Here is a 26,378-nt window from a genome sequence, read left to right on the forward strand (position 1 = left end):
TTTTTTCATTGTTTTCTTGTTGTTTTCTTTTTTATATCTCAAATTAATAAACTTAAAAATAAATAAAATGAACTTTTAGATGAAAATAAAAATTATAAAAACTATGATCCATCATGTGTTTTTTTTTTTTTTGTATTTTACATTATGATCCTCTTTTTAATTTTGTTTTTGTATATAATTTAAAACTATATCTCAATAGAATTAGACTATAAAAAATAAATAAATAAAAAACAAAACAAATAATTATAAAGAAAGTATTGAAGCACCTCTCCAGCGCCAGAAATTAGGTAATTCTTCCGATTTTTAAGGGTTAGTTGTTTAGTCTTCTCAATTTAAGACAAAACGGTGACTTCAGCCTTTTAAATTACGGCCGATATGAAATTAAGGACTCCAAAATACGTGTAGAGGCCACCAAATCAGTCGCCAATATTGATCACTAACCGAAAAAATCACCTATTGAGATGTAGCCTCCATTTCATATAAATACTTTTTTTTTTTTTAGTTCCATCTTCTACTGCTTTCTTTCCATGCTTTTTTTTTCATTAAAGTTTTACTTTCAATTTTATTCTTTTATATTTTATTAATTTAGAATTAATCATCTTAATCATCTCCTTCATTCGAATTGTATATTATTATTATTATTATTATTATTATTATGATCTCGTTCGAAGATTGCTTGCAAATCTCATTTGATGTTGTTATCGAGGGATTAATTTCAGCATTCAGTTACATAATTTATTTCTTTCGGTCAATGTCTATAGAGATATTAAGCATGGTCCGTGCACAAGGTGTGGGTCACCGGGAAATTGAATTCTAAATTAATGCCAAGTATATATGAAAAAATATATTAAATGAGTTGATTCCACGCTAGCTACACCTACCTCAAGAGTATAGTATTTGTTGATTAATTAAATATTTTAAAAATTATAATTGAAACAAAATACAGTTTTTAAATCTAGCGTGAAATTAGACATTGGAATTTGCCTTTGAATTACTAGCAAAATAACTGATAAAAGACTCCCATACGCAGCGTTAATGCCCAACCACCTCATGAAATGCTGACAAAGAGGCCAAGAAAGTGAGCTAGCTAGGAACGGCAACGTTTCAAGTAATATTGTGCTTGGGATAAAGTGATCATTCTTTATCTTAATTAATGTGAGGAATCTCCCTTTCCCAAATGAAGAGTAAATTTTAATTTATCATGAATATTATGCTCTTAGTTTAAATAATAAGAATAAAAAACGTTTTCTTACGAAATATTTGGATAAACTATCTTTTTAGTGCATATAGATTATCAACTTTCCAGTTCTACTCTTCTAGTTTAAATTCTTGCATTTAGAAAACTCAAAAAGCAAATTTAAAAAATAGTTTAGTTGATGGTTGGGACTGGCATTGAAACGTTTAGAAAACCACAACGGTAGCATTGAGAGATTTTAAGGTATAGAAGCAAATATTGATGAATTTAGAGGGACCAAATTAAATTTTAACCAATTTGTTTTTGTCTTTTGGACTTTTTAATTTTACTTTTTTTTTAGTAGGATCAATTGATTTTACTTACTTAAATTTATACTTGCTAGAGTATAATATTATAGTTGATAATATTGGACTTAATTAGGAAAAAAGAATTAATTTGTTTTGGGTTTCTGATATAAGTATAATTATGAATGTATTTGAGCACTAAATGCTTCAAAATTATGAAAAAATCTCTTTCTTACCCTATTTTTTACCTTTTATTTCAACATATTTAAAAAAAAAACAAAAAAAAAACCTAAGAAATCAAAATTAATAATAATAATAAGAGGGAGTGAAACGGCATGCATGCGAAGAAATAAAGGCCATAATAAATATATAGCTATGTGAGATAAGGAGATGAGAATATAAGATTCGAAAGTCAAGGTTTTTTATCCTCTATTATGATTTTATCAGGGAATAATGTTTGTGGATTGTGTTCTATGTGTAAATGTAGAACAATTAGTAAAACTATTAGACTATGGCACTGATGCTTTGATTCTTTAGTTAATTAGAGGATTGTGGAATGAAGATTGTCACCCAAAACCTCAAACATCATTGTAACCAGCTTTAATACTTCATCAAAGCACTAAATGCAATAGAAATTCAAATCAAATTATAAATTTTAAACCAAAGATATGTCAGCAAGATGTGGTGGTTGTGATCAAAAGCTTTGAAACAATGATCTCATGGATTGCTGTTGGCTAAAACAATTTGAGTGGTTAGTGGTTAATTGACGCAGTGTATAACGATAAATAGAAAGCTAAAGCTACTTTGAGTAGTCTGGACATCCTGCGTCATTAATAATTGAACAACTACCACTGTTTTTCCTTCGAAGTTAACTGGGATAGGTGGCTGCAGCAACATCTTTTCTCAAATGAATGTTATAGTGATCAGATTCGGAGGTTCATTCCAATTTTCTGGGTTGGAATTTCTGGATGTATTGGTAGAGCATTTGAATATGCCGAGCTTTCTACATGACCAATCTTATTATTCTTGAGGTACAAGTACACGTTACAGCATTTATTATTGCACTGCTGCTTTACATAATTTTATCATCAGTTTATTATATAATCTCTGGAATATTATCTTTCTTGACTTAGATCCGCATGTTAACTAAATGGCTGATGTCGTATGGATAAGCATCAGATGGAAGAAAAGCAGAATACGATCTTCTAGCAGTGAATTGGTTCGAAGATTCGGTGGGATGAATTGCATCCCAGAAAACATATTCAGTCCTGTTTACGCATGGGGTTGAATCTAGAATACATGCACTACCAAGTACAGGACAACATCCAACGTTTGCAACCCTAGACCCTGTTACGTACAAAACAAACTTTCATTACCAAGAACGAAATAGTAGTTAATATATAGCAATAAAAGCATTCCGAGAAATTGTAAGGTAAATAGGTATACCGGTAGTTGATTCCCCCTCCCGCATAAATATGAAACCCAAAAAATTATTCATGAATCCAATCTTAATGTTATAGTAGATAGTACAACTCTAGACATATTGAATAATTTCTTATATTAATATAATCCAATCGACTTTCATACAAAAAAGAAACGCAGATAAGTTACTGCAAGAAACAAATTTCTGATAAATACACCAATAATAATATGATTAATTTGCTTAAAATCTGATCAGAACTAAATTCAATCTTGATATATAAAAATTTGTAAGAAAATTTACATCATTAAAATGAAATTTAAATGAATATATTACTTCGATTGACATTTTGTTATGTAAAATAATAATCCAAACCAAAAAAAGAAAAGAAAATTGTAACATCCACCAACACCATTGGTTTTTAAGTCAATTATTCAAATTGACCAAATACGATAAATCAAATATCTCAAAGAACATTATAATCTAAAGAATAAAAGAAGACGTATCAATTGGAAATGATTTCTATAAAATCCGTGTATATGATAATCTCACCACATTGTTGACGACTTACCGGGCACAGAAGGATCGCTAGATGACATTCCAGAAATATTCAAATATATAAAGCGTGTGTCATTCAACTCTTGATTCAGTTGATGAACAAGTGAAAAGAGTCCTGCGTTAAAAGGTAGGACTGCGTTGTTTATATTGGCCACACAAGAGAGATTCTTGAGGCATAGAGTAGAAGATGCGTAAGGAATGCTGCCTAATGGTATAAGTCCAGGCAAGGCAATTTTCCTGGCTCCGAAGAGGTACAAACGCTGATGAAAAATAGAAACAAAAAGATATAAAAATCACAAACAGAATGAAATATATGTGGGCTATCATGCATAAACAAATGTACATAATACAATTATTAAAAAAAAAATTATAATGTTCCAGGAGAGAAAAACGAAAAAAAGAAATAAAAAAAGAATTTTGAATAGCTGAAAATATTCTTATACTTTTTTTTGTAAGATCGATGAGATGTGATTTTTTCTCATGTTTATTTTTTCTTATCACCAATGACATATTCACGGACGCGACTCCCAGGTCCTAAAAGCCAAGCAATGGAACAGAGTTCGTCAACTCGAGATCCTTAATTGATCGCACACTTACATGTAGATTAAAAAATACAAGTAGTAGGATTCAAACCAATGATGTTTCTTTCCCTAATTCATTTCTTACCACTTTACTATTACTAGTTGAACTACTAGCTTACTTGTTTTTCCAATATGTCTATAAGAAAGTATTAATAGTTATATAATTTTAGCATCATAAAATTTCTCTAATAATTATTCGAATCAAACTAGAAAGTGAAATGGACTGTAATACCAACCTTTATTTGCTGACTATACTGGTCAATTAAAACCTTGGCATATTGATCTGGGGTATATAAACGACTTGTTTCATAATTACCAGGCACGAAGTAGTTGTTTATGTAGTCATTAGTGCCCAAGCTGACATAATATAAGCACTTATTAAGGTAATTTGTTGCTGCCTGTTTAGTCCCTAGTAATTGAATCGAGCGATTGAATGTAGCAGCATGATTTTGCAATTGCTCATTCAGGCTGATTCTATCACCCTGGAACATGTCAACAGATATAGGAAAAGAAGAAGAAGAAGAGAGAAGTTAAATCATAGGACGCTGTAAAAATATTCAGAGGCAAAAAATAACTACAATGTAAATTATTGGGTACCAATTCCCTTCCACTCTCATCACGAATCCCTGCTGCCCCAGATGCATAGTTAACACCAACCAATATGTCTCTGCCTCTAGCAGTTGCAAATGGCGGAATAAATTGGTCAAACCCCAAAAGTTCACCTGCAAATGCCAGAGTGTTATATGTGAAAAAATTCCATTTCTAAACTAATATGTGAGGAATAATGCGCAAGCAGAGATGAGAAGAGAGCACCAATTATATCCACTGTGGTTCGGCCATTGGTAAACCTTCCGGTGGTTCCATTAAGGAAGTCAATTCCATATGGGCGGTAATTGGCTTTAGCAGTTGTTACAAGGTGGTTGTTGTTGCCACTATCCGCCAACGAGTCTCCAAATATGAAAAAACAAGGCACCTGTGGAGCTGCATGAGCACAATTTTGCAAATTCGACACCAGCTTCAATAGGAAAAGTAGGAAGCACCATACTTTGATCTTGTATGCCATTTCTAATCAATTTGCAGGAAATTAAGGTGGGACCTGTTGAGAAGTATTTGAAGCAATGGAGTTTTGAAAACTGTGAGGAGAACAAAGGAATCAATGGTAACACAGCCTAATGAAAACGTGGGGATTATATAGGGTAAGTTGAGAATAATTAGGAGGCTTAACCTATTGGTTAGCCAACCCTTTCTATATATATGTGTAGGGCAATATACAATAATAATGGTGGAGGTTACCACACAAAAGTATGGCTACAATATTTTCTATATAAATACATTCTATAATATGCCCCCTCAAGCTAAGGGTGGAGGATCAACCCCAAGCTTGAAACGAAAAGCAGTAAACAAAGCAGTAGGAAGTGGTTTAGTAAAGACATCTGCAAGTTGATCCTGAGAGGAAATAAAACGAATGTGAATCTCCTTCTTCACAACTCTATCTCGGACAAAATGATAATCAACCTCAACATGTTTTGTGCAAGCATGAAAAACAGGATTCACAGACAAATAAGTGGCACCAAGGTTGTCACACCAAATGATAGGAGCAGAAACAGATGCAATCTGAAGATCTGTTAATAAATACTGAAGCCAGATAAACTCAGCAGTGTCATTAGCTAAGACTTTACACTCAACTTGAGTAGAAAAGCGAGCAACTGCACATTGCTTTCCTGATTTCCACGAAATTGGCATTTGACTAAAGAACACAAGATAACCACCTGTAGATTTTCTATCATCAACACTACCTGCCCAATCTGCATATGTAAAGCCATGTAAAGCAAAGGAAGAACTACGAGTAATATGTAGGCCATGTGTCGTCGTATCCTTAAGATAACGCAAGATGCATTTAATGGCAGCCCAATTAGAATCTGTAGGAGCATTCTTAGAGAATAATATAAATCATATCTTGGGGCATCACCTAACAGCTTAAGCTTTTGGGTTGAGATAGTTCTTTGATATGGTATCAGAGCCTTGATGACCAAGTAGTCACGAGTTCGAATCTCACCATCCCTATTTATTTATTAAAAAAAATTAAGCATAAGGTAATGTGAGCGTGTGCAAGTTTCAAGCCCAAAGGGCTTTCACTTGAGGGGGTGTGTTAGAGAATAATATAAATCATATCTTGGAGCCTCACCTAACAGCTTAAGCTTTTGGGTTGAGACCCCAAGATATGATTTATATTATTCTCTAACACACCTCCTCAAGTGAAAGCCTAGAAAAACAAATATATGGTCTCGTAAAGGTGAGTTATTGAAGAGCACCCACAATTTGACGAAAGCGTGTAGCATCAGAAAACAGAGGATCTGGTAGTATTGTAGTTTTTGGATGTAGATATAAAGTATCAACAAGTTTGCAAGATAACATACCAACCCAAGTGAGGATGTCAAGTGTATATTTATGATGTCGAATCATAAGACCCATACCAGTAGGCTGAACCTCAATACCCAAAAAATAATGAACAGTACCCAAGTCGCGAAGCTTAAATTCTGAGCTTAGTAGCTATATGAGGCGTTGAAGCAGAAGAGAGTTGGTACCTGTAAGCAGAATATCATCAACATAGACCATAAGATATCAAATATCAACACCAATAGAGAAGATAACCAATGAGGTATCCACCTTAGAGGCATGAAAACCAATAGATAGCAGGAAATCATTCAGACGAGTGTACTAAGCCCACGAAGCCTGTTTTAAACCATATAGAGACTTATGCAATCGACACACATGAGAGGGGAGAGCAGAATCAACAAAACCTGGAGGTTGTTTCATGTAAACCTCCTCATCAAGAACGCCATTGAGGAAGGCATTATGGATATCAAGCTGATGGATTTTCCAATCACACGAAACGACAATGGAGAAGACTAATCTGATACCTTTTTGCTGAGTGAAACCTCTAGCAACTAAAAACGCCTTATACTCTCAATGCTGCCATCAAGTCTGCGTTTAATCTTGTACACCCACTGACTACCAACAACATTCATCGAAGGGTGAAACGACACTAAGGTCCAAGTTATGTTAGCGTGTCAGACCTGAATTTCCTCGTGCATAGCACTATGCCATGCCTCATACCTGTTAGCATCATTAAAAAGAAGTGGCTAATAAGTAGGAAGAGAAACTACCTGGCTGAAGGAGGCAGCAGAGGTGGTGGTAGTTGCTGTGGATAGTGTTGTCCTGGGTTGTCAAGGAAGGAGAACCATGGGATGTTGGTGAGCAGCTGGGCGTGGAGAAGGAGAGCCAGTACCTAGAAGTTGCTGGAGAGGATATGAGAAAAGGTCGACTCAGAGCTGCAGGTTGGCTAGAGAGGCAGTGGAGGGACTGGACTAGGCAGCAGACACGGGCGAGCTGCTACAGAACTGGGCTATTCTACAGCGTTAGACCTGAAGGCAAGGGCATCTGGCGATGGGGAACTTGTTCCTGCATAATAATCATTTGAAAAACAAGCAGCTGGTGACAATATGGTAGGGCTGGGTGGGGGTGAAGCGAAGGCAGAGGCTGTGGGCAAGTGAGGGGTCTGTTGAGGTGCGGCAGAGGGTAGAACAGAGGTGCTGTTTGGGCCGGTTGGTAAAGTGGTAGGCTGAAAGAATTGGGGAGGATGCAAGGGTGGAAGGTGTGTAGGCTGTGTGGAGGGTACTGGGGTATGTGTTATCTGTTCAGAGTTCGCAAAAGGAAAGACATTTTCATGAAAACGAACATGACGAGAGACATAAATATGATGATAAGCTAAATCAAGACAATGATAACCAAGATGAGATGAGCTATATCCTAAGAACACACATGGTGAAGAACGGAAATCCAATTTATGAGCATGGTATGGACACAAGAAGGGAAAACAAAGACACCCAAAAGTACGCATAAAATTATAATAAGGAGTACGACGAAACAGACACTCAAATGGAGATTTATTTTGAAGAACAAGAGTAGGAATGCGATTAATAAGATAAACTGATGATTCAAAAGCATAGTTCAAAAATCGCAATGGTGCACTACATTGGCCTAAAAGAGTGAGGCAAGTTTCGACAATATGTCGATGACGACGCCCAACGCTGCCATTTTATTCATGAGTATTGTCGCACGTCAAAATCCGCACGGCATCGGCTTGGCGATTTTTCGTTATGTTGATTGATTGAATCGGTTCTTTGGGAGTCGCCACCTAGTAATTATGAAGGCTACTAGAAAACCGGATGTACTGGTCTTGTCAGAGATTCACAGGTAAGGGACTCGTTGTGGTTAGGGAAGGTATTAGCACACCTAACACATCCTACCTGAGGTAAGCTGCTTTGTGGCATTTGACAGGTTAAAGAAGTTTTAAAATTTTGTTTTTTCATCGGATATTGGAAATACAACTTACGTATAAGTTAATAATTCTGGACCGTGAGCCAATCAAAATATTAAATTCTTCTTTTTCCTTTGTGATTTTATCATAAAAATATATACATAAAAATAACAAATACAAGCACACACATACACTTCCACTATATTTTTTTCTTTTCTTTTCTCTGTTACATCCACATTTATGACATACAAATAAAAATTCAAACTAAACAAATATTACATTAACAATTTAAAAATTACAAAATAACCCCTCAAAAATCCATAACAGTGCTGGGAAGCCCTTCTGGAACAGCATGAACAGTGGCGGCACGTCTTCCCGCGCACCACCACCACTGGCGGCGCGTGGGTTCACGTGCCGCCGCACAAAACACTGGAAAAGCAGGGGTCAGTCACAGCTTCCTCCCCTCTTCCCGTCCTCGCCGGTGTGATCTGCAAAACACCCAAAAACGCGAAAGGCAATCGATTTTAGTTTCTCTTTACTTTGTTTTCAGATCTGCGTCTCTTTCTCTTTTTCTCCATTTCGGATCTGCTCCTCTCTACAGATGGGTTCTTTTCCTTTTGTTTCCCCTTTTATGTTTCAGGTGGTCGGCTGTATGACCAAGAGGGCCGCCGGCTGCTAGGCTTTTGTCGGGTCTGGCCGGCGGAGATGGAGAAGAGATCTGCTGTCGCCTGCGGCCGCTAGAGCTGCTGTGGAGATGGGAGAGGTTGCTGACGGTGTTGAAGCAGAGGAATGGACAGATCGGTGGGTGTCGGTGTGGCGGTGGGAACGGTTGTTGGCTCTATAGGTGTTGTCGTGTGTTGGCTGCTGGAGATGGGGGACGGCGCTGCTGCGGTTGACGGTGAAGACCGTGGGTCTGTGGCCGGTTGAAACAGGGAAGATCTCTCGGCTGCGGGCTGGAAGGTGGTGCTCCCGGTGGAAGGTTGAAGATGAGAGGAAAGTGGTTGGAAAGGGGAAGGTCGAGTGTGTGGCCGGCTGAAGGCAGATCGGAGTTTGCTTTGGGGAGGCTGCAACAAGAAAGGAAATGCAAGGGCTGGAGCAAGAGAGGGATGGCTAGTGTATGCAGGGGAGGTTTTCTTTTCCAAGGGAGGGAGCGGCGGTCCTTGAAAGAGATGGGTTTTAGGGTTAGGGTTTTCTTTTTGTATTTTTTCTAATGTTTCAAAATTGCCCCCCTCCCTTTGTTTGAGTTGTGGACTAGTATTTATAGGTAAAATGTTGCTTGGACCTCAAAATTGGTCCCTCAACTTTTTTTCTTTTTTGTAAATTTGATTTTTCTTAATTTTTTTGTATTTTTTGAAAACGAGCAATATCAACGTCGACTCAATGAGGAAAATCAATGATTTTAAAAATAACACGTTAAAAGTCGAACGCGTTCCAAAGATCTTTGAAAATTTAAATTCTTTTGAGACGATGCTGAAAATGTTAAAAACGATACAAATATATTAAAAACATATTTTTTGGATTTTTTGTTGTTTTTCACTATTTTTGGATTTTTTCTGGAAATTTATCAAAACCTGGGTCAAAAATTGGGTAGCAACAAGTATGAGGACATATTAACCAATGATGAATACCAATGGCCTGAAAGAATTTATTTAACTTACGATATTCACTGCCCCAGTCAGTTTGAACAAATTTAATTTTAAGTGAAAACTGACGTTCAACAAGTGTTTGAAAACGTTGAAAGGTGGAAAACACATCAGATTTGGCAACAAGAGGATAATACCATATATGTTTGGTATGCACATCGACAAAGATAACAAAGTAACAGAAGCCATCAGAAGAAAACATAGGGGCAAGACCCCAAACATCACTAGTGGGGCAGTAGTTTTGTGACCCGTAAGTCACAACGATAGACGCAACGACTTGCCTAAAGGAAAAGCTTGGCACTGAGCAAAAGAACGTCTAGAAGTACATACGATTTTATTGCTGGAAACTAACAGATCTAAAATGCGAGGGGTTGGATGACCCAAACAACGATGCCACATGTCGGCAATCATGGAGATGCAAGGAGACCAAAAAGCTTGAGAAACTGACGTGGCAGAAGACTCTGAGAGGACATAAAGACCATCATTACTCTGACTAGAAAAGAGAACTTCCTAGGTGATGAGATCCTTGACATAAAACAGATAATCATGAAATTCAAAATAAACATGATTATCACGGCAGAATTTCTGAACATATAACATCGGTTTGGTGATATAAGGCACATGAAGAACATTAGATAATGTAAAGATGCGTTTTGGGGAATGTAACATAGTATTTCCAATATGTGATATGTCAAGGCCTTACCGTCACTAACATGCTAATGATCATTATCAAGATAGGTTGCAGAATCGGTCAGAGTTGCAAGATCAGGTGTGACGTGTTGATTCATGGCGGTGTCGGGGAACCAAGTCGCAGCAGAGACATTCCCAACAACAAGGTGAGCAGAAGGTTGCTGGGAACTGCTGCAAAACTGGGGACAATATGGAGCTGTATGACCGAAGTTGGAGCACAATTGGTAGCGGACATGCTGCTATCCAGACCACTAGGCAGCCCCTGTGTTGCGCCTATTCTGTTGCCAATTGGTTGGTCTCTAGTCAGCAGTAGAGTGACCCCTTGGCTGGTGGTTGTAGCGGGTGTTGTGGGGACGCTAGTTGCCACGATAACAACCCTTGTTACGACTAAAATTTGGGTTGTAATGAGACATAGCAAGATGAGCAGAGGGTTGTCGTGTTGACAGTAGTGGTGGCTGTTATGGCAGAGAAGAAGATATCAGAGAGGGAGTGGCATCCATGGAATGAAAGGAGTTCTTGTACAGAAATTCATGGGTAAGAAGGTGGCTGTGAAGATCAACATATAATAGCGGTTCTGCCTTAGTTATAAAACTCATTACTAAGTGTTTGAACTCACCACGAAGGCCATAAAACACATAGAGATTGAAGTCTTCAAGAGACATGGGGCGACCAGCAGCAACCAATTCGTCAAATAACGATTTGGTTTGCTGCATGTACATACTAACCGATGAGTCTCCTTGCCAAAGATCTTGAAAGGAGCCATGGAGTTGCATGATGCGAGAATTAGACAGAGACGCAAACGCTTTCTCAAGAGTGCGCCAAACACAATGCGGGGTAAAACAATCTACCACGAGATGCAACACATCCATGGAGAGAGAGGAGAGTAATGCACTCAAAATAAGTTGATCTCGTTGCTTCCAATGAAGAAAAGAAGGGTTGATTGTAGAGGAAGAACCAACAAAACTGTCAGAAACATGAGATGGAGGACACGACACTGAGCCGTCAACGAAGTGAAGAACACCTTGACCAAGGAGATAGGGCTTCATCTGCATTCACCAATAGAGATAATTTGTGTTCGTACATAATTTTCAACGAAACAACTTGGTGGGTGTTTGAGAGAGTAACGATAGCTAGAGTTTGTGTTCCCATAGAGTTTGGGGCTGTACCACTGGTGGTGAGGGAGAAGTTGGCTACAGCAGTTGTAGAGTCCATTGAGGAGAGGAGGGGAGAAGGTCGGCTGCAAGGGGACGAGGGAGAGAGGAGTTCTGACGGCAGAAGGCTCTCATACTACGTTGAGAATAATTAGGAGGCTTAACCTATTGGTTAGCCAACCCTTTCTATATATATGTGTAGGCAGTGGCGGAGCCACATAGGAGATTAAGGGGGCAATTGCCCCCTTAATTTTTTTTTTGATTATTTTAAATTGTTTTTGAATAATAGGTATTAATTTGATTGTTTTGAATAAATTAAAGGTTATATCATTTTTAATTGAATTGGTTATAGTATGGAATTAAATTTTTTCACGAGATGAACAAGCAAACATTTCAATTGTTGTCGGTGAGTAAATATTGATATTTGCAAAATTGAAGGTTGGTTTTTTCTTAAAAAAAAAACTATTTTTTGTTTTAAAAAATGATTTATCATGATAAATTTAAACTATCAATCCTGATCCATATCCATGCATTATGTACAGCATGCTACATGGCAATGGGGTGTAAAATGAGTTTTGATGAATTGATGTGTATTTTATTATAAATTTTATATGGAAGATTTACAATTATTATGTAACTGAACTGAATTTTGTTATTATAAAAACTTAAAAGAGAATAATTATAATGTAAGTTTTCTTATTTGAGTTAGTATATTTATTTTGAATTGATTTTTAACATATATCTACATAATATAGTATTTATTAATTAATTTGTCCCCTCATTTAAAATACTCAGACTACGCCACTGTGTGTAGGGCAATATACAATAGTAATGGTGGAGGTTACCACACAAGAGTATGACTACAATATTTTCTATATAGAATATTTTTTATATAGGTACATTCTATAATAGGGTAGGAAGAGGAGTGCAATGTTAGAGATAAGTGGGAAAAAAATATTATTTTGCATAGATTCAACATGGTGCTTATAATTTTTGTAAGTGAAAGTAATTATTATTGTTGTTTTTGTTGAATACTATTGATAAAAACTCCATACACGAGTTTGGATTTGTTAAAGGGTTCGGAAGGTATTTTTTTATTGTCAAACAAATAGATCAGCTCTGTCTATTTTGTTTGTTCATTTTTTGTTTGTAAATAGTACTAAATAATCTTATATATGTTTGTTTTAGTTTGTCATCCTTCTATGGCACTAACACTTTTTTTAATAAAATTCTTCTATTATTGTAAAAAAAATAATTAATATTATTGTTGTTCTTTATTTTATTATTGTTGTTATTGTTCGATTGCTTTTCAAAGTACTTTTCGATCAGAAATACATCAAAATAATTTTTTTTAATATCAGTACATCAAAATGATCTAAAAATATATATAAAAAAATTAAATAAAAAAATTTTAAATTTTATCAAATTCTCATTTGGAACACAATGTCAAACTGGAGCTAAGTCGATTTTAATGCACTTAAATTAAGCAATACGATGTTTGGCCAAAACGTTGAAAAGTATTTGTCTATATAGAGCAATGTAAATATAGATAGTGATATGTTTTTATCTAAACTGAATACCATTGCTAGATTCAAAAAGAATGTCCACCAGAAATAAATATACGTAGGTCTAGTGTGGGATCAACTCATTTAATTTTTTTTTCCATACTTGGAATTAATTCAGAATTCAATTCCAAGTCTATACACGTTTTTCATACGCTTGGTATCTATAGACGTTTGACCAAAGTAAATAAATTATGTAATTGAATGCTGAAATTAATCCCTAGATAAAACATCGAAAGAGATTTGAAATTTTATTTATTTATTGATAAAGAGATTTTGTAGCTATCTTTGACCGAGAGACAATAATAATAAATATTTTCGCACAAATCTCTGAATCCCACTTCCAACTGGTGATGTATGTAATTGTTTTTCTCTTTTGTTTTCTGTTTTTTTCTTTAATTAAATTGATGAAAATAAATATGGATCTGATCATACCAGGTGGTAAATAAAATTGATGAAAATAAATGGGAATAAATTACATTTAAATAAAACTTTGAAGGCAAAGCCAGCCACTAAATTCAATGCATGAAACAGAAATTAAATTGGATAGCAAAGCCGACCACTGGATGCAATTGAATCTTTGGTCTATGCATCTTGTTTAAAATTATAGACTCATGCACAAATCCATGGAATACCAAAATTATAGCAAAAATAGAGAGAAGTCTTGGGAACGTTTCTTCCTTTGGAACTGGTTGGAATTTATTGGAAAATGTCTACATCCTTCATAGATTGGTAGTGGAAGACTTTCTAGAGTAGCTCTAAACCAGGAACACCATTGGATTAACCAAATTAGAGAAATTATTCTAGAGTGCCTAAAATGTTGGTTTTGAATAGGTTTAATTAAAGTACCAGGCTTTGTGGAAATTCCAGTAATAATTAAATATTAGATGATTTTATTGGATTCATAGTTATTTTAGTTGGGAACTAGACTGATGCCCGAGCTATGAATGCTGCGGTCCATTTTATTTTTTCAGTAAAGTATTTAGGCTTTGCAAATGCATTTTTTTAAAATAAAAATCCAATAAATCGGGTTATAGTCCCGACCAACTAAATAAACTGGCTTTATTTAAATCATATGGAGAAAAAAAGAAGAAAGGAGACGATAGTGAAACATATATAAAACATGGGTGGAAATTCCAGTAATAATTAAATATTAGATGGTTTTCTGAATTCATAGTTATTTTAGTTGGGAACTAGACTGATACCCGAGCTATGTATGTTGCGGTCCATATTATTTTTTTAGTAAAATATTTAGGCTTTGCAAGTGCAATAAAAAAAAAAGAATAGAAATCAAATAACTTGGGTTATACTCAACCAACGAAATAAACTGGCTTTATTTAAATCATATGGGAAAAAAAAAAGAGGAGACGATAGCTAATCTGGAATATATATATATTATATATATATTGATCACGATAATATGGGAAAAAACCAAATTAGGGAAATTATTCTAGAGTGCCTAAAATGTTGGTTTTGAATAGGTATAAATTAAAGTATTAGGCTTGGTGGAAATTCCAGTAATAATTAAATATTAGATGGTTTTTTGGATTCATAGTTATTTTAGTTGGGAACTAGAGTGATGCCCGAGCTATGTATGTTGCGGGTCCATATTATTTTTCCAGTAAAATATTTAGGCTTCGCAAGTGCATTAAAAAAAAAGAAAAGAAATCCAATAACTCGGGTTATAGACCCGACCACCTAAATAAGCTATCTTTTATTTATAACATATGAAGAAAATAAAAGAGGCGATGATAGCAAAACAAGAATATATATATATATATATATATATATATATATATATATATATATATATATATATATATATATATATATATAAAAGATAAAACAATGTTGAATGACAATATTAGAAAAGAAACAATAATCGCTATTTTAAAAAAGCTAAATTCGACAAAAAAAAAAAAGAAATTAAAGAAAACCACAAAAACATTTTGTTTTAAAAAACAAAACAATGTTGAATGACAATATCAAAAAAGAAAATAAGATAAAAAAATCAACTCATGCTAACTTTTCAAACATCTGACTCGAGTCATCAAATCAAAAACACTATAAATGAAAAAAATCATAAAGTCCAATACTTAGGAAATGAAACGTTGAATAATGAAATTGAAAAAAAAATTACACAAAAAATTCCAAAATAGAAAATATCAATTAAAAGAAACAGGGTTAAAATCAAAATAAAAAAAATAAATTATAGGGCAACAATAAATTTTCAGTTCGAGAGTTAAATTGTAAAGAACAAAAACATTAACAAAAGGAAATAAATAATCAAAAGAATAAAGACCAAAAAAAAAAGAAAAAAAAAACAATACATTATCAACGAGAGTTGATGTCTTCTCCCAAGTGTAGGAGTGTCGAAGTAATAAATAACCCGACAAGACCGGGGTCGAACCACAGGGAGGTTAATTGTATAAACTACAAATAAAGAAATAGATAATAACAGAAAAGGAGTTGAAGAGAGCTTTGAGATGTGATATTGATATAAGGATTAAACAAGGATAAAATAATTATCAAGGTCAGAGGAGCCACTAATGGTATTTTAAACAAGTATAGTATAAACTCTTTTTATTACTCAACTAGAAACCACACACAAAAGAGGTTCCAATCGGATTATAAATTGTTAACATGATTACATTAGGTATCTTATTCGAATAATGTTAATACTTGTAAATGTTGTCAGGTATTCATGATTATAACTTATGTTAACAACAAATTAAGTTCTTTTCATTGCACAGGTATCGGTTATACCATACGGTTGGGCTATGAAAGTGCCAAGTATTTGTTGTACCAAGGGTTATACAATATAAATCTAGATTAACCATTTAACAAGCAATGTATTAAAAGTGAACAAGATAACAAATACAAAACATGTTAGTATCAAACATTAAAGTCCATGTTGAGTTTATACTAAACTTATTCTTACACCATTAGTGTAACCTTTTCACATTGACATAATAAACTTAGCTAAACATAATGAAAGAGAGAAACATAAATAAACAAGATAAGAACATAAATAAGATATAAGTTAACTAAGTAAAGGAAAGGAAATGAAATGAGAAGCATAAACAAAATATTAATATAAACAAAACTTAAGCATTAAAAAAATATAAAAAGAGAGAGCAAGAACATGATCTTGATATGAAAACCAAGATGCCTAAATGCATGGCAAATGCCTTCTTTTATAGGCCAAAATTCAAAACTATTGATTTGATGACTAATTGTTGAGTGGGTGGCCACATCTTGACTTGGTAACAATCCTTATCTTCTTGTCTGCAAAAAACGTCATTGCTAACATCAGAATTTGAATAGATAGTCTTCATGAAAGTTCTGGGAAATTGTCTCAGCTTTCCAACAAAACAATAAGCGGCACATTTGGACTTCTAGAACTCTAGATATCAGCTGAACACTAAACAGTGTCTGGGCTGCAGGATAAATTTTGACTTCTCTGTTGTTGCTACAATTTGAACTTGAAAACGGTCCTTTTGAATCTTGGACTCTTCATGAAAGTTTTAGGCCTATATCTTAGCTTTCCATACATATAAACCAGACCTAAATCCAAGTTTTACAGCTCCAGTTATAATCAAATAACCGAATGGTGTTTCAGTTTGGACTGAACCAGCATCTCTTTTTTAAGCTTAGCCCTCTCTTTGTCTTCTCAATTTCAGTAGTTAAACTCATCAATCAATCATTTGATTTATGTGATAGGCCTGCATTTAAGATGAACATTTATCATAAATTAAAGGTATCTTATAGTATCAGACTTGTTATTATAAAACATGCTTTAGTTAAGGAGTTATTGATACTTCAAGTGCAAAATGATGATATAAACCTTGATAAAAATACACTTTTAAGTACTAATCATGCGGTGATCGTCCTCTCGAAGTTCATGGCGTCTTGTGGTGAAATGGACAGGACATTCTTGTTTTTTATCAGTGAAAAGAGGGAATGAGAGTCGCCACCTAATATTTTGGTTGCTAGGAACCCTAACTGGTCTTAGAGATCGGGCACGGGAACTAGTTGTGTAAAGGGAAGGTATTAACACCCATAATACGTCTTACCTAAGGTAAGTTGCATCATTTAATTATCCAATATAAACTAAGATATTGTCATGTTTTCTAATTGTTGGTTTGTCTATGGTTTAAGAAAAGTCCTCCTTAATAAGGAGATCCTTATATTATATGGTAAAAACATAACCGTTCTAACATCAATAAAAAAGAACTACCTTTTATTTAATATTGGGAATACGTCTTACGTATAAGTTTGTAATCCCAGATATTAAAGGAAAACAAAATATTTTTGGTATTTTTGAGATATGGGCATAGTTTTCATGACTTTAATTAACTGGTTATTAAAGTTCAAGATGAATGCTAATACATACTTTTTTTTTAATTCTGTATAGTCCATTCTCTCTATGACTTGTCCTAATCAGCTTTTGAGACTGCAGATCCTATACACAACAAAAAGAAAAGGAAAAAAATGACTAAATAATCACCAGAATCACATAATTGACCAACAGAAGCAAGATTCAATTTGAGGTTCAGAATAAGATAAACATTTGGAAGAGACAAGTGAGGTGTGACAATAGAACCAACACCTGTTAAAGGCATGGGAGTGCCATTAGCAGTCATAACACGAATGGAGGGCGAAGGGGTAGCAGAGGTAAAAGATGAAGAATCTGGAGACATGATGTAAAGCACCAGAATCCAAAACCCATTCAGAATGTAACATACCTGAGGAACTATGAGGCAACTGACCTATGAAAGAAGAAGTGGGCGTTGCTTATGGCTGTAAGGAGAGAAACTTCTGAAATTGCTCAGCTAAAGTACGAGGATCGATAATAGAGCTTGGGAAAGCTACTGTTGCGGTATTGTGGTCTGGTGGTTTATAACCCTGAGGTGGTCCATGAGCATTAGATTTTGACTGCCTGTCATGCTTCCAAGCTTGATTCTGTTGTCTCAACTTGGGACACTAAGCCTTCCAATGACCTTTCTGCTTACAGAAACTGCACTCGTCGAAGCCAACCCTTGTGTAAGGCTTATTGTGGTGATTAGAGAATTGTTTAAAGGGTACTGCTAGTACAAAAGGATTCAAAGTAGAAAGAATACCCTTTTTCATAATACGACTGAAGATGTATTTCTTCAGCCAATAACTCACTAACAACCGAGTCAATAGAAGGCAGTGGAGAGCGATATACTATTGAACCTCTAAGTCCCTCGAAATCATTGTGAACTGTTGTTAAAAACTGTACCAATCGTTGCTGCTCTCTACTCTCAATATAAGCACCACATGCCTTTAGTTCTGCCGATTCTGTAAGAACAAATTGATCCCAAAGATCTGTCATGGAAGAATAGAACTCCTGAATACTCATATTCTTCTGGCGAAGAGCTCGTATGTCATTCTCTAACTGATACGCTTTGCAAAATTTGATTGCGTGAATAACCTTTGCAGATGATCTCAAACCTCTTTTGTTGTCTCATACTTCGCCAACTGCATACCTATGGAATGCTCAATAGAATTGTTGATCCAAGTAATGATCTTTACATTGTTTGCTTCCCATGCATCTATCAAAGCAACATCCCTTGCCTCAGTATTTTTAGGTACCATATAGGTTCCACTAACATATCCCCACATCTTTTTACCCTTAAGAAAATTTTTCATTACATAGCTCCAATACGAATAGTTCTTTCCATCCAACCTTACACTCACAGACTGAAGCGAATCATCTCTTTCAGCAACCATAATCAACAATCATAGAGAAGCATAATGCAAAAGCAGCGGAAAACAAAATACTAAATTGCAAAAACTGAACAGAGATTGCAGAAACTAAACAAATATCTTCTTGAAGAAAATTTACAGAAACTGAACGCAAATACCAAATTGTAGAAACTAAAAGGAAGACGAAATACCGAAATAATTGCAGAAACTGAACGCAAATATCAAATTGCAGAAGTTGAAGGAAAGATGAAATACCAAATTTTGCAGAAGCGGAAGACAAAATATCACTCCAAATTTTTTTTTGCAGAAGTTGGATCCGCGAAAGCTGTGTTTGAGATTAAGTTTCGTTCCATAAAACCAACTTTGATACCATGTTAAAATAATTAAGATCAAATACAAGAATAAGGCTAGAATTCTCAATAATCTGTTTATTATGAGTGCTTAGGTTTAACCTAAATACAAAGAAATTATATATAGATTAAACTGAAAATATTCTTATACCCTTAATAAATAAGACTAAATAAATATTATTTAACAGAAACTACCACCTCTTTGGATTTTGAAAGATTTGGATCTGTTGATTTGTGAAGCTAGCTGGTTACTTGTCTTGATCAAAATTTGTTTTTCTTACAAAGAGGATTCTTCTTTTACTTTAGAGAATGCAGACACTAATTGTTGGAGCAACTTTTGGGTTTCCAAAGGCAGAACCTTTAATTTGCTTATTTCAAGTTGGGAAATTTTATCTTCATCTGAAACCTTTTGAGCCCATGATCTGGACTTTTGTTTCTACTCTTTTAGAATATAAAGGCATGATGCCTTTTCCTTTGTTCTGTTTAGATGGCATTGGGTCGTCTTCCCTGCAAAAATTTCTCTTCTAAGGAATTCTAGCGGGGAATTTGAATTTTCTTCGATACATTCAATATCAGAATCTTTGTAAAGGCTTGCAAATATGGCTGAGATTAAGGTAGAAGTATAAAATATAATTAAGATTTTCAAGAAATCTTTGTAATTGCTTGCTATGAAGGATTTGATATGGGGACTTATCACCAAATTGGATTGACTTTCTATGTGAATAATTGTTAAGGAATCCAACTCCTGTTTAACTTAGCTTTTTAGTGATGGGTTTTTTATTATAATTATTATTCATTTTATAAAAAAATAACATAATATATATCATTCTCTCTAACTTTGGTTATGAACTTTTAGAAATAACGTTTTAATGCAATATGAATACTTATAATTATAACTTTTTATAATTTTATTTATAAAGTATTTATGTTTTAAAAATTTTATATTTACTCTATATTCATTAATCAAACTTAAATAATTATTATTATAAATAAAAATTTATATTTTTGCATAAATAAAGTCAATATTACATATAATTGTCAAGGAACCAATTCAATCCAAAAGTTTAAGCTATTAGGTGAGGTCCAGGATATGATTTATATTATTCTCTAACACACCCCCTCAAGTGAAAGCTCTTTGGGCTTGAAGCTTGCACAAGCTCACATTACCTTGTGCTTAATTTTTATCAAATAAATGGGGATGGTGAGATTCGAACTCGAGACCCCTTGGTTATCAAGGCTCTGATACCATGTCAAAAAACCATCTCAACCCAATAGCTAGAGAATAATATAAATCATATCCTGGAACCTCACATAACAGCTTAAGCTACTAGGTTGAGATGGTTCTTTGACATGGTATCAGAGCCTTGATGACCAAGCGGTCACGAGTTCGAATCTCACCATCCTCATTTATTTGATAAAAATTTAGCACAAGGTAATGTGGGCTTGTGCAAGTTTCAAGCCCAAAATGGCTTTCACTTGAGGGGGCGTGTTAGAGAATAATATAAATCATATCCTAACAAACAAATAATTGAGTAACTGAAGGAGAATAAATTACTCTCCTTTCATTCGGTAGTTGATGCAGAATCTTTGGAATCCTCTTCTGATCTGTTAGCAGTTGTGAGATCTTCTCCTTTGCTTCTGAGAAAGGAAAATCGAGTGGTAGAGTGATTTTTTGTAAAAACATCTGCAATTTGTTCTTGTGTTGAAATGTGTTTAACTTGGATATCACGATTAACCACCTTCTACCGAATGAAATGATAGTCAATCTCTATGTGTTTTGTTCGTGCATGAAAAACAGGATTAGAAGCCAAGGCAATAGCACCTATGTTGTCACACCATAAACTTGGAGCTGTAGGCAACGTGATTTTCAAATCTTGTAAAACCATACGAAGTTAATACAACTCAGCAGTTGTATGAGCCATGCTCCTGTACTCAGCCTCAGTACTTGATCTAGAGACAACCCCTTGCTTTTTACTACTCCAGGAAATGAGATTGTGGCCTAGAAATACCCCATAGCCAGTTGTGCTACGTCTGTCATCTGGATTTCCTGCCCAATTTGAATCACAATAGGCATTCAACGTGATGTCTCCTGTAACATAATAAAGACCAATATCTATAGTGCTTTTTAAATATCTGAGTACACGTTTCACAGCTTTCCAGTATATATTACGAGGACAGTGCATAAATTGGCATAACTGGTTTACTGAATAGGCTATGTCTGGTCTAGTGATGGTGAAATATTGAAGAGCACCCACAATTCTTCGATATGCAGTTGGATCATGTAATATGTCACCAGCAGCGGACGACAACTTTGTACCAGAAGAAGATGGTCAATTTAAAAGTTTCGCACCAATCATACCTGTGTTGTCCAGTAGATCAGTGATATATTTAGCTTGGCGCAGGTGCAAGTCATCTTGATTTCTTAGTGCTTCAATACCAAAGAAGTAGCTCAATTCACCCAAATCTTTAATTTGAAACTCTGTCTTAAGTTTATCAATAAAGTGGTGGATTGCTTCTCTGTTGGAACATGTCAAGGAACCAATTCAACTCAAAAGTTTAAGCTATTAGATGAGGTCCCAGGATATGATTTATATTATTCTCTAACAATAATCACTCCATTAACTATAGGATATATACACTAGCAATAATAAGTATTGATTAATGAGTAACGTCGATTCATACCAGGAAACACTAACTATAAAAAGTACTTTTGTGACTGTTTAGTTTTAATCTGTTTCTTATTCATGATTTTTCATGATAAAAAATTTGTGGTTCGTGGCATCAGCTTTTACTAATTGGATAAAGATCCTGGGCTGATGAAGAGGAAGAAGGTTCGTGGCATCAGCTTTTACTAATTGGATAAAAAATTTGTGGTTCGTGGCATCAGCTTTTACTAAATGATTTTATAGGTGAATAAAAGGAAACAATCACCGATTTTGAAGAAATGCTGACTGAGAGGGCATGTTTGGCTCAGAATCTGTAGTGGATTCTATGAGTTAAAGCATGATCTCTTGTGTCGTGATTGTAGCCAATATATCATAGAATATGATCTTTTCTTGATTCTTGGAGATAGGACCAATTTTTTTAAGCTAAATCTTTCAATTTCGGCGTCCTTTGCTCCTTGGTTCCTAGCCTTTTAATTTCTTATTTTTGGTTAATTTCCATCTTTTTTCTTAATTTGTTTCCATTCAGTCGCTAACCAAAATAATATTTGCCCTCTAAATTCTCCGCTTTACTCATTTTGGTCCTCCAACAATAACCAAAATAACTTGGTTTCTCCAACAATATATTTTTTAAGATATATTTTTTGGATTTTTTTATTTTAAATATATATACAAAAATGAAGGTAAAAAATTGGGTCTTACCAATTACGTTCATGTCTTTTAAAAAAATAATTCTCGATGGTAATATGATTGTATTTTTACGAGAATTTATGTTATGGTGGGAAATCAGATTTTAAAGGTTTTAATTAAAGTATTTTTTTATGGGAATTATCAACATAAATTATTTGTTTTTTTAGAATATTTCTAACAGGATTTCTGACTAAAATTAATTACTCTTAATCTCCATCGCTAATTGACAATGAAATTGTTTTCATAAAAAATTATGGACGAAAATTCCATCCAAAATTCTTATTTTTCTTGTAGTGCAAGAACATTATTTGGGACTGCTCACCTGCAGTCTATCTTCTATTTTGGCCGGCGATGCTGCTGGTGCTATCCTTCTAGCAGTTTGATTTTTATTTGATTTTGCGTCATTAAGAGCTATTTATACTTTTTATTTCATTATATGTTAATAATTCTTTTATAATTACATTCTGTCAAAAGAAAATGATTTTCTAGTATAATCCTTTTTTTTATTAATCAATTTTTCTCAACAAAAAAATATAGGATTTTTTTAATAATGCACATCATTTAATAAAAATCAAAGGTGATTAGAATAAAAATTCAATAAACTCTAAAGTTTCTGAAACAACGAATAAAAAAAACATGATTTTAAATAAAATAAAAATTATCTTATTAATATAATTTTTTTTAGATAATTTATTTATCAAAATATTTATTTTTTAAACGAAAAATAATGAGAATCATAAAAGCAAATTTTATTAAAAAGCAATGATTAATGGTTTCTCAACAAAAAAAATACAGTATTTTTTTAATGCGATCATAGTTTTAAAACTCGACCCGGTTATTGACCCGGTCGACCCTCCGGGTCACGGGTCAGATGGGTTGACTCGGGTCAACTCGGGTCAACCAAAAAAAACCTATAAAAAACAATATGGGGGTAACTCTCATGTTTTAACATTTTCTTCACATTTCTTCTTGTCTCTACTTTCCATCTGGGGTTTTCTTTTTCTGCATTGCAAGAAAACCATAGTAATGGCACTTATTCTGGCCAAATCAACTCAAACTCCGTTCTTGTAGCCCTTCTCGACTCCCATTATACAGAACTAGCTGAACTCGTTGAAAAAGCACTTCTTTTACAAACCCTTGAAGATGCTGTTGGTAAACACAATATCACCATCTTTGCTCCTAAGAACGAAGCTCTTGAACGCGATCTTGATCCTGAATTCCAGAGGTTCTTGCTTGAACCTGGCAATCTCAAGTCTCTCCAGACTCTTTTACTTTACCACATTGTACCCAACAGAATCAATCCTAGCCATAACTCTTCTCTTCAACATAACAGCACTTTGTGCCGCGATAGAGTCAAACTCAGCAGTCAGGAATCCGGCGAGAAGTTAATAGATTCCGCGAAAATCATTCAGGTGAATGCAGTGGAGAGGCCAGATGGAGTGATTCATGGGATAAAAAGGTTGCTAATCCCACGATCTGTTCAGCAGGATTTCAACAATCGCAGGAGTTTGCAATCAATCTCAGCTGTGAAACCAGAAGGAGCACCAGAGGTTGATCCAAGAACACACAGGTTGAAGAAACCAGCACTACCAGCAAAACCCGGTTCAGCCCCGGTGCTACCAATCTATGATGCAATGGCGCCCGGCCCATCTCTTGCCCCAGCTCCAGCTCCTGGTCCAGGTGGACCTCATCACCATTTCAATGGAGAAAAACAAGTTAAAGATTTCATTGAAACCCTTCTTTTATATGGAGGATACAATGAAATGGCTGATATTCTTGTGAATCTAACATCATTAGCAACTGAAATGGGAAGATTGGTCTCTGAAGGGTATGTGCTAACAGTTTTAGCCCCAAATGATGAAGCAATGGCTAAGCTTACAACGGACCAGTTGAGTGAACCGGGAGCACCAGAGCAGATAATCTACGGGCTGAACATTGAGGCATCAAAAAAACCCAAAAAAAATTAACTCGGGTCTCAGACGGGTTTGGCCGGGCCGGCCGGGTCCCGGGTCGACCCTCCAGGTCGACCGGGTCTGGCCGGGCCAATTCCCAGCCTGTTTTTTGCTTAGACCCGGCCCGGCCACAGGCCCGGGTCGACCGGGTCACGGGTCGACCCGCCGGGCCGGGCCGGGTCTTAAAACACTGAATGCGATCATTTGATAATAAAATTTTTTTCCTTGAGAAGCTAAAAAACAATTAAAAAAAAAACAAGTATGAAGGGTTGTAAAAAAAAAGCTCAATAATTTTGTAAGAACAAAACTATAATATAATTATTTCAAATGATATTTTAAAGTTATTTATGATAAAGATATTTTCATGATATTTATGTATAGAGTATTTGATAATTTTATCAAAAAAATGCTATGATGTCATAAAAAATAAATATAAGCTGACTAATATTTAATAAAATGATATTTTTAATATATTTTATTGAATAAAATTTAATTAAAAAAAGAAAAAAAAAGTATAATGGATTGAATAAACAGAGGCCACGCGATTGATACTGTCTCGCCTAGCTTGCTTGATTCAAAGAAGAAAAAGGCCACGCAGGGGTTGCAAGGGATAGGCTCACATGCCTATCCTTTTCTTTTTTGTTTATTGGTTTTCCATTTTTAAAAAAATAAAAATAAAACCAAAAGTCACGTCATTAATTATCACGGCAAATAATGCCACATCTACTATAACAAGCGAAACATTGTTTATCTGTTTTTTTTAAAAAACATTTTACCATAGAGAGATGATGAAAAAATCAAGCTGAGATTTTTTTAATTTAAAAATTTATTTTGAAAATATTTTTATTTAAAAATATTTAATAAACATTCATATTATATTAACAAATCAATTTATCAACTCAAAATATCTCAAAATAAATTTAAAAAACAAAAATTAAATTGGAGTACAAATTACCACTAACCCTAATTTACTTTTTCATAAAAATTAAGGGGAAAAAAATCTCAATAAAACTCCTCTCATCAAATAAAATATATTAATATCAAAAAAAGACTTTTTTCATGGCTATAATTTGGCCAACCATCAATTTTTATCTTCTTTTATTGTTTTCTGGTTCTTTTCTCTCTTATATCTTAAACCAATAAACTTAAAAATAAATAAAATGAAATTTTAAATAAAAATAAAAATTATAAAAACTATGATCCATCATGTATTTTTTTTTTGTATTTTACATTATGATCCTTTTTTATTTTGTCTTAGAATATAATTTAAAACTATATCTCAATAGAAATAGAATTAGATTATAATTGTTTTAAAAAAAATACATGGATAAAATAAACAAAACAAAAAATTATAAAGAAAGTGAAGCATCTCCCCGGCGGTAGAATTTAGGTAATTTTTAAGGGTTAGTTGTCTAGTCTTTCCAATTATAAACCTTTTAAATTACGGCCGATATGAAATTAAGGACTTCGAAATACGTGTAGAGGTCACCAAATCAACCGTCAATATTGATCACTAACCGAAAAAATCACCTATTGAGATGTAGCCTCCATTTCATATAAATAGTTTTTTTTTTTTTAGTTCCAT

At 34.3% G+C, this 26,378-nt stretch overlaps 2 protein-coding genes across 3 annotated transcripts in view; one reads left to right on the forward strand and one right to left on the reverse strand.

Annotated features, from left to right (window-relative positions):
• Positions 1-2,479: 2,479 nt before the first annotated feature.
• Positions 2,480-26,378, reverse strand: part of LOC18110611 (GDSL esterase/lipase At1g29670) — an 89,689-nt gene continuing 65,790 nt past the window's right edge. Inside the window, exons 2-6 of one of the 2 annotated variants that reach the window (XM_052449468.1) lie at positions 4,852-5,127; positions 4,636-4,760; positions 4,275-4,520; positions 3,471-3,717; positions 2,480-2,826 (exon numbers count right to left, since the gene is read on the reverse strand). In XM_052449468.1, the coding sequence (XP_052305428.1) occupies positions 2,609-2,826; positions 3,471-3,717; positions 4,275-4,520; positions 4,636-4,760; positions 4,852-5,101 (1,086 nt within the window). In that variant the 5' untranslated portion in view covers positions 5,102-5,127 and the 3' untranslated portion in view covers positions 2,480-2,608. Of the gene's footprint in view, positions 2,827-3,470; positions 3,718-4,274; positions 4,521-4,635; positions 4,761-4,851; positions 5,260-26,378 lie in introns of those variants that run through there. The other variant, XM_006388873.3, reaches the window with a different exon arrangement.
• On the forward strand, positions 23,786-24,823 carry LOC112325331 (fasciclin-like arabinogalactan protein 17; the record flags this gene model as incomplete). The annotated part of the gene is made up of 1 exon (XM_024591731.2): positions 23,786-24,823. A coding segment is annotated over one exon (1,023 nt), but the record flags the coding sequence as incomplete, so codon positions are not given.

The sequence above is a fragment of the Populus trichocarpa genome, chromosome 19 (assembly GCF_000002775.5).
Source record: "Populus trichocarpa isolate Nisqually-1 chromosome 19, P.trichocarpa_v4.1, whole genome shotgun sequence".
Taxonomy (NCBI): Eukaryota; Viridiplantae; Streptophyta; class Magnoliopsida; order Malpighiales; family Salicaceae; genus Populus; species Populus trichocarpa.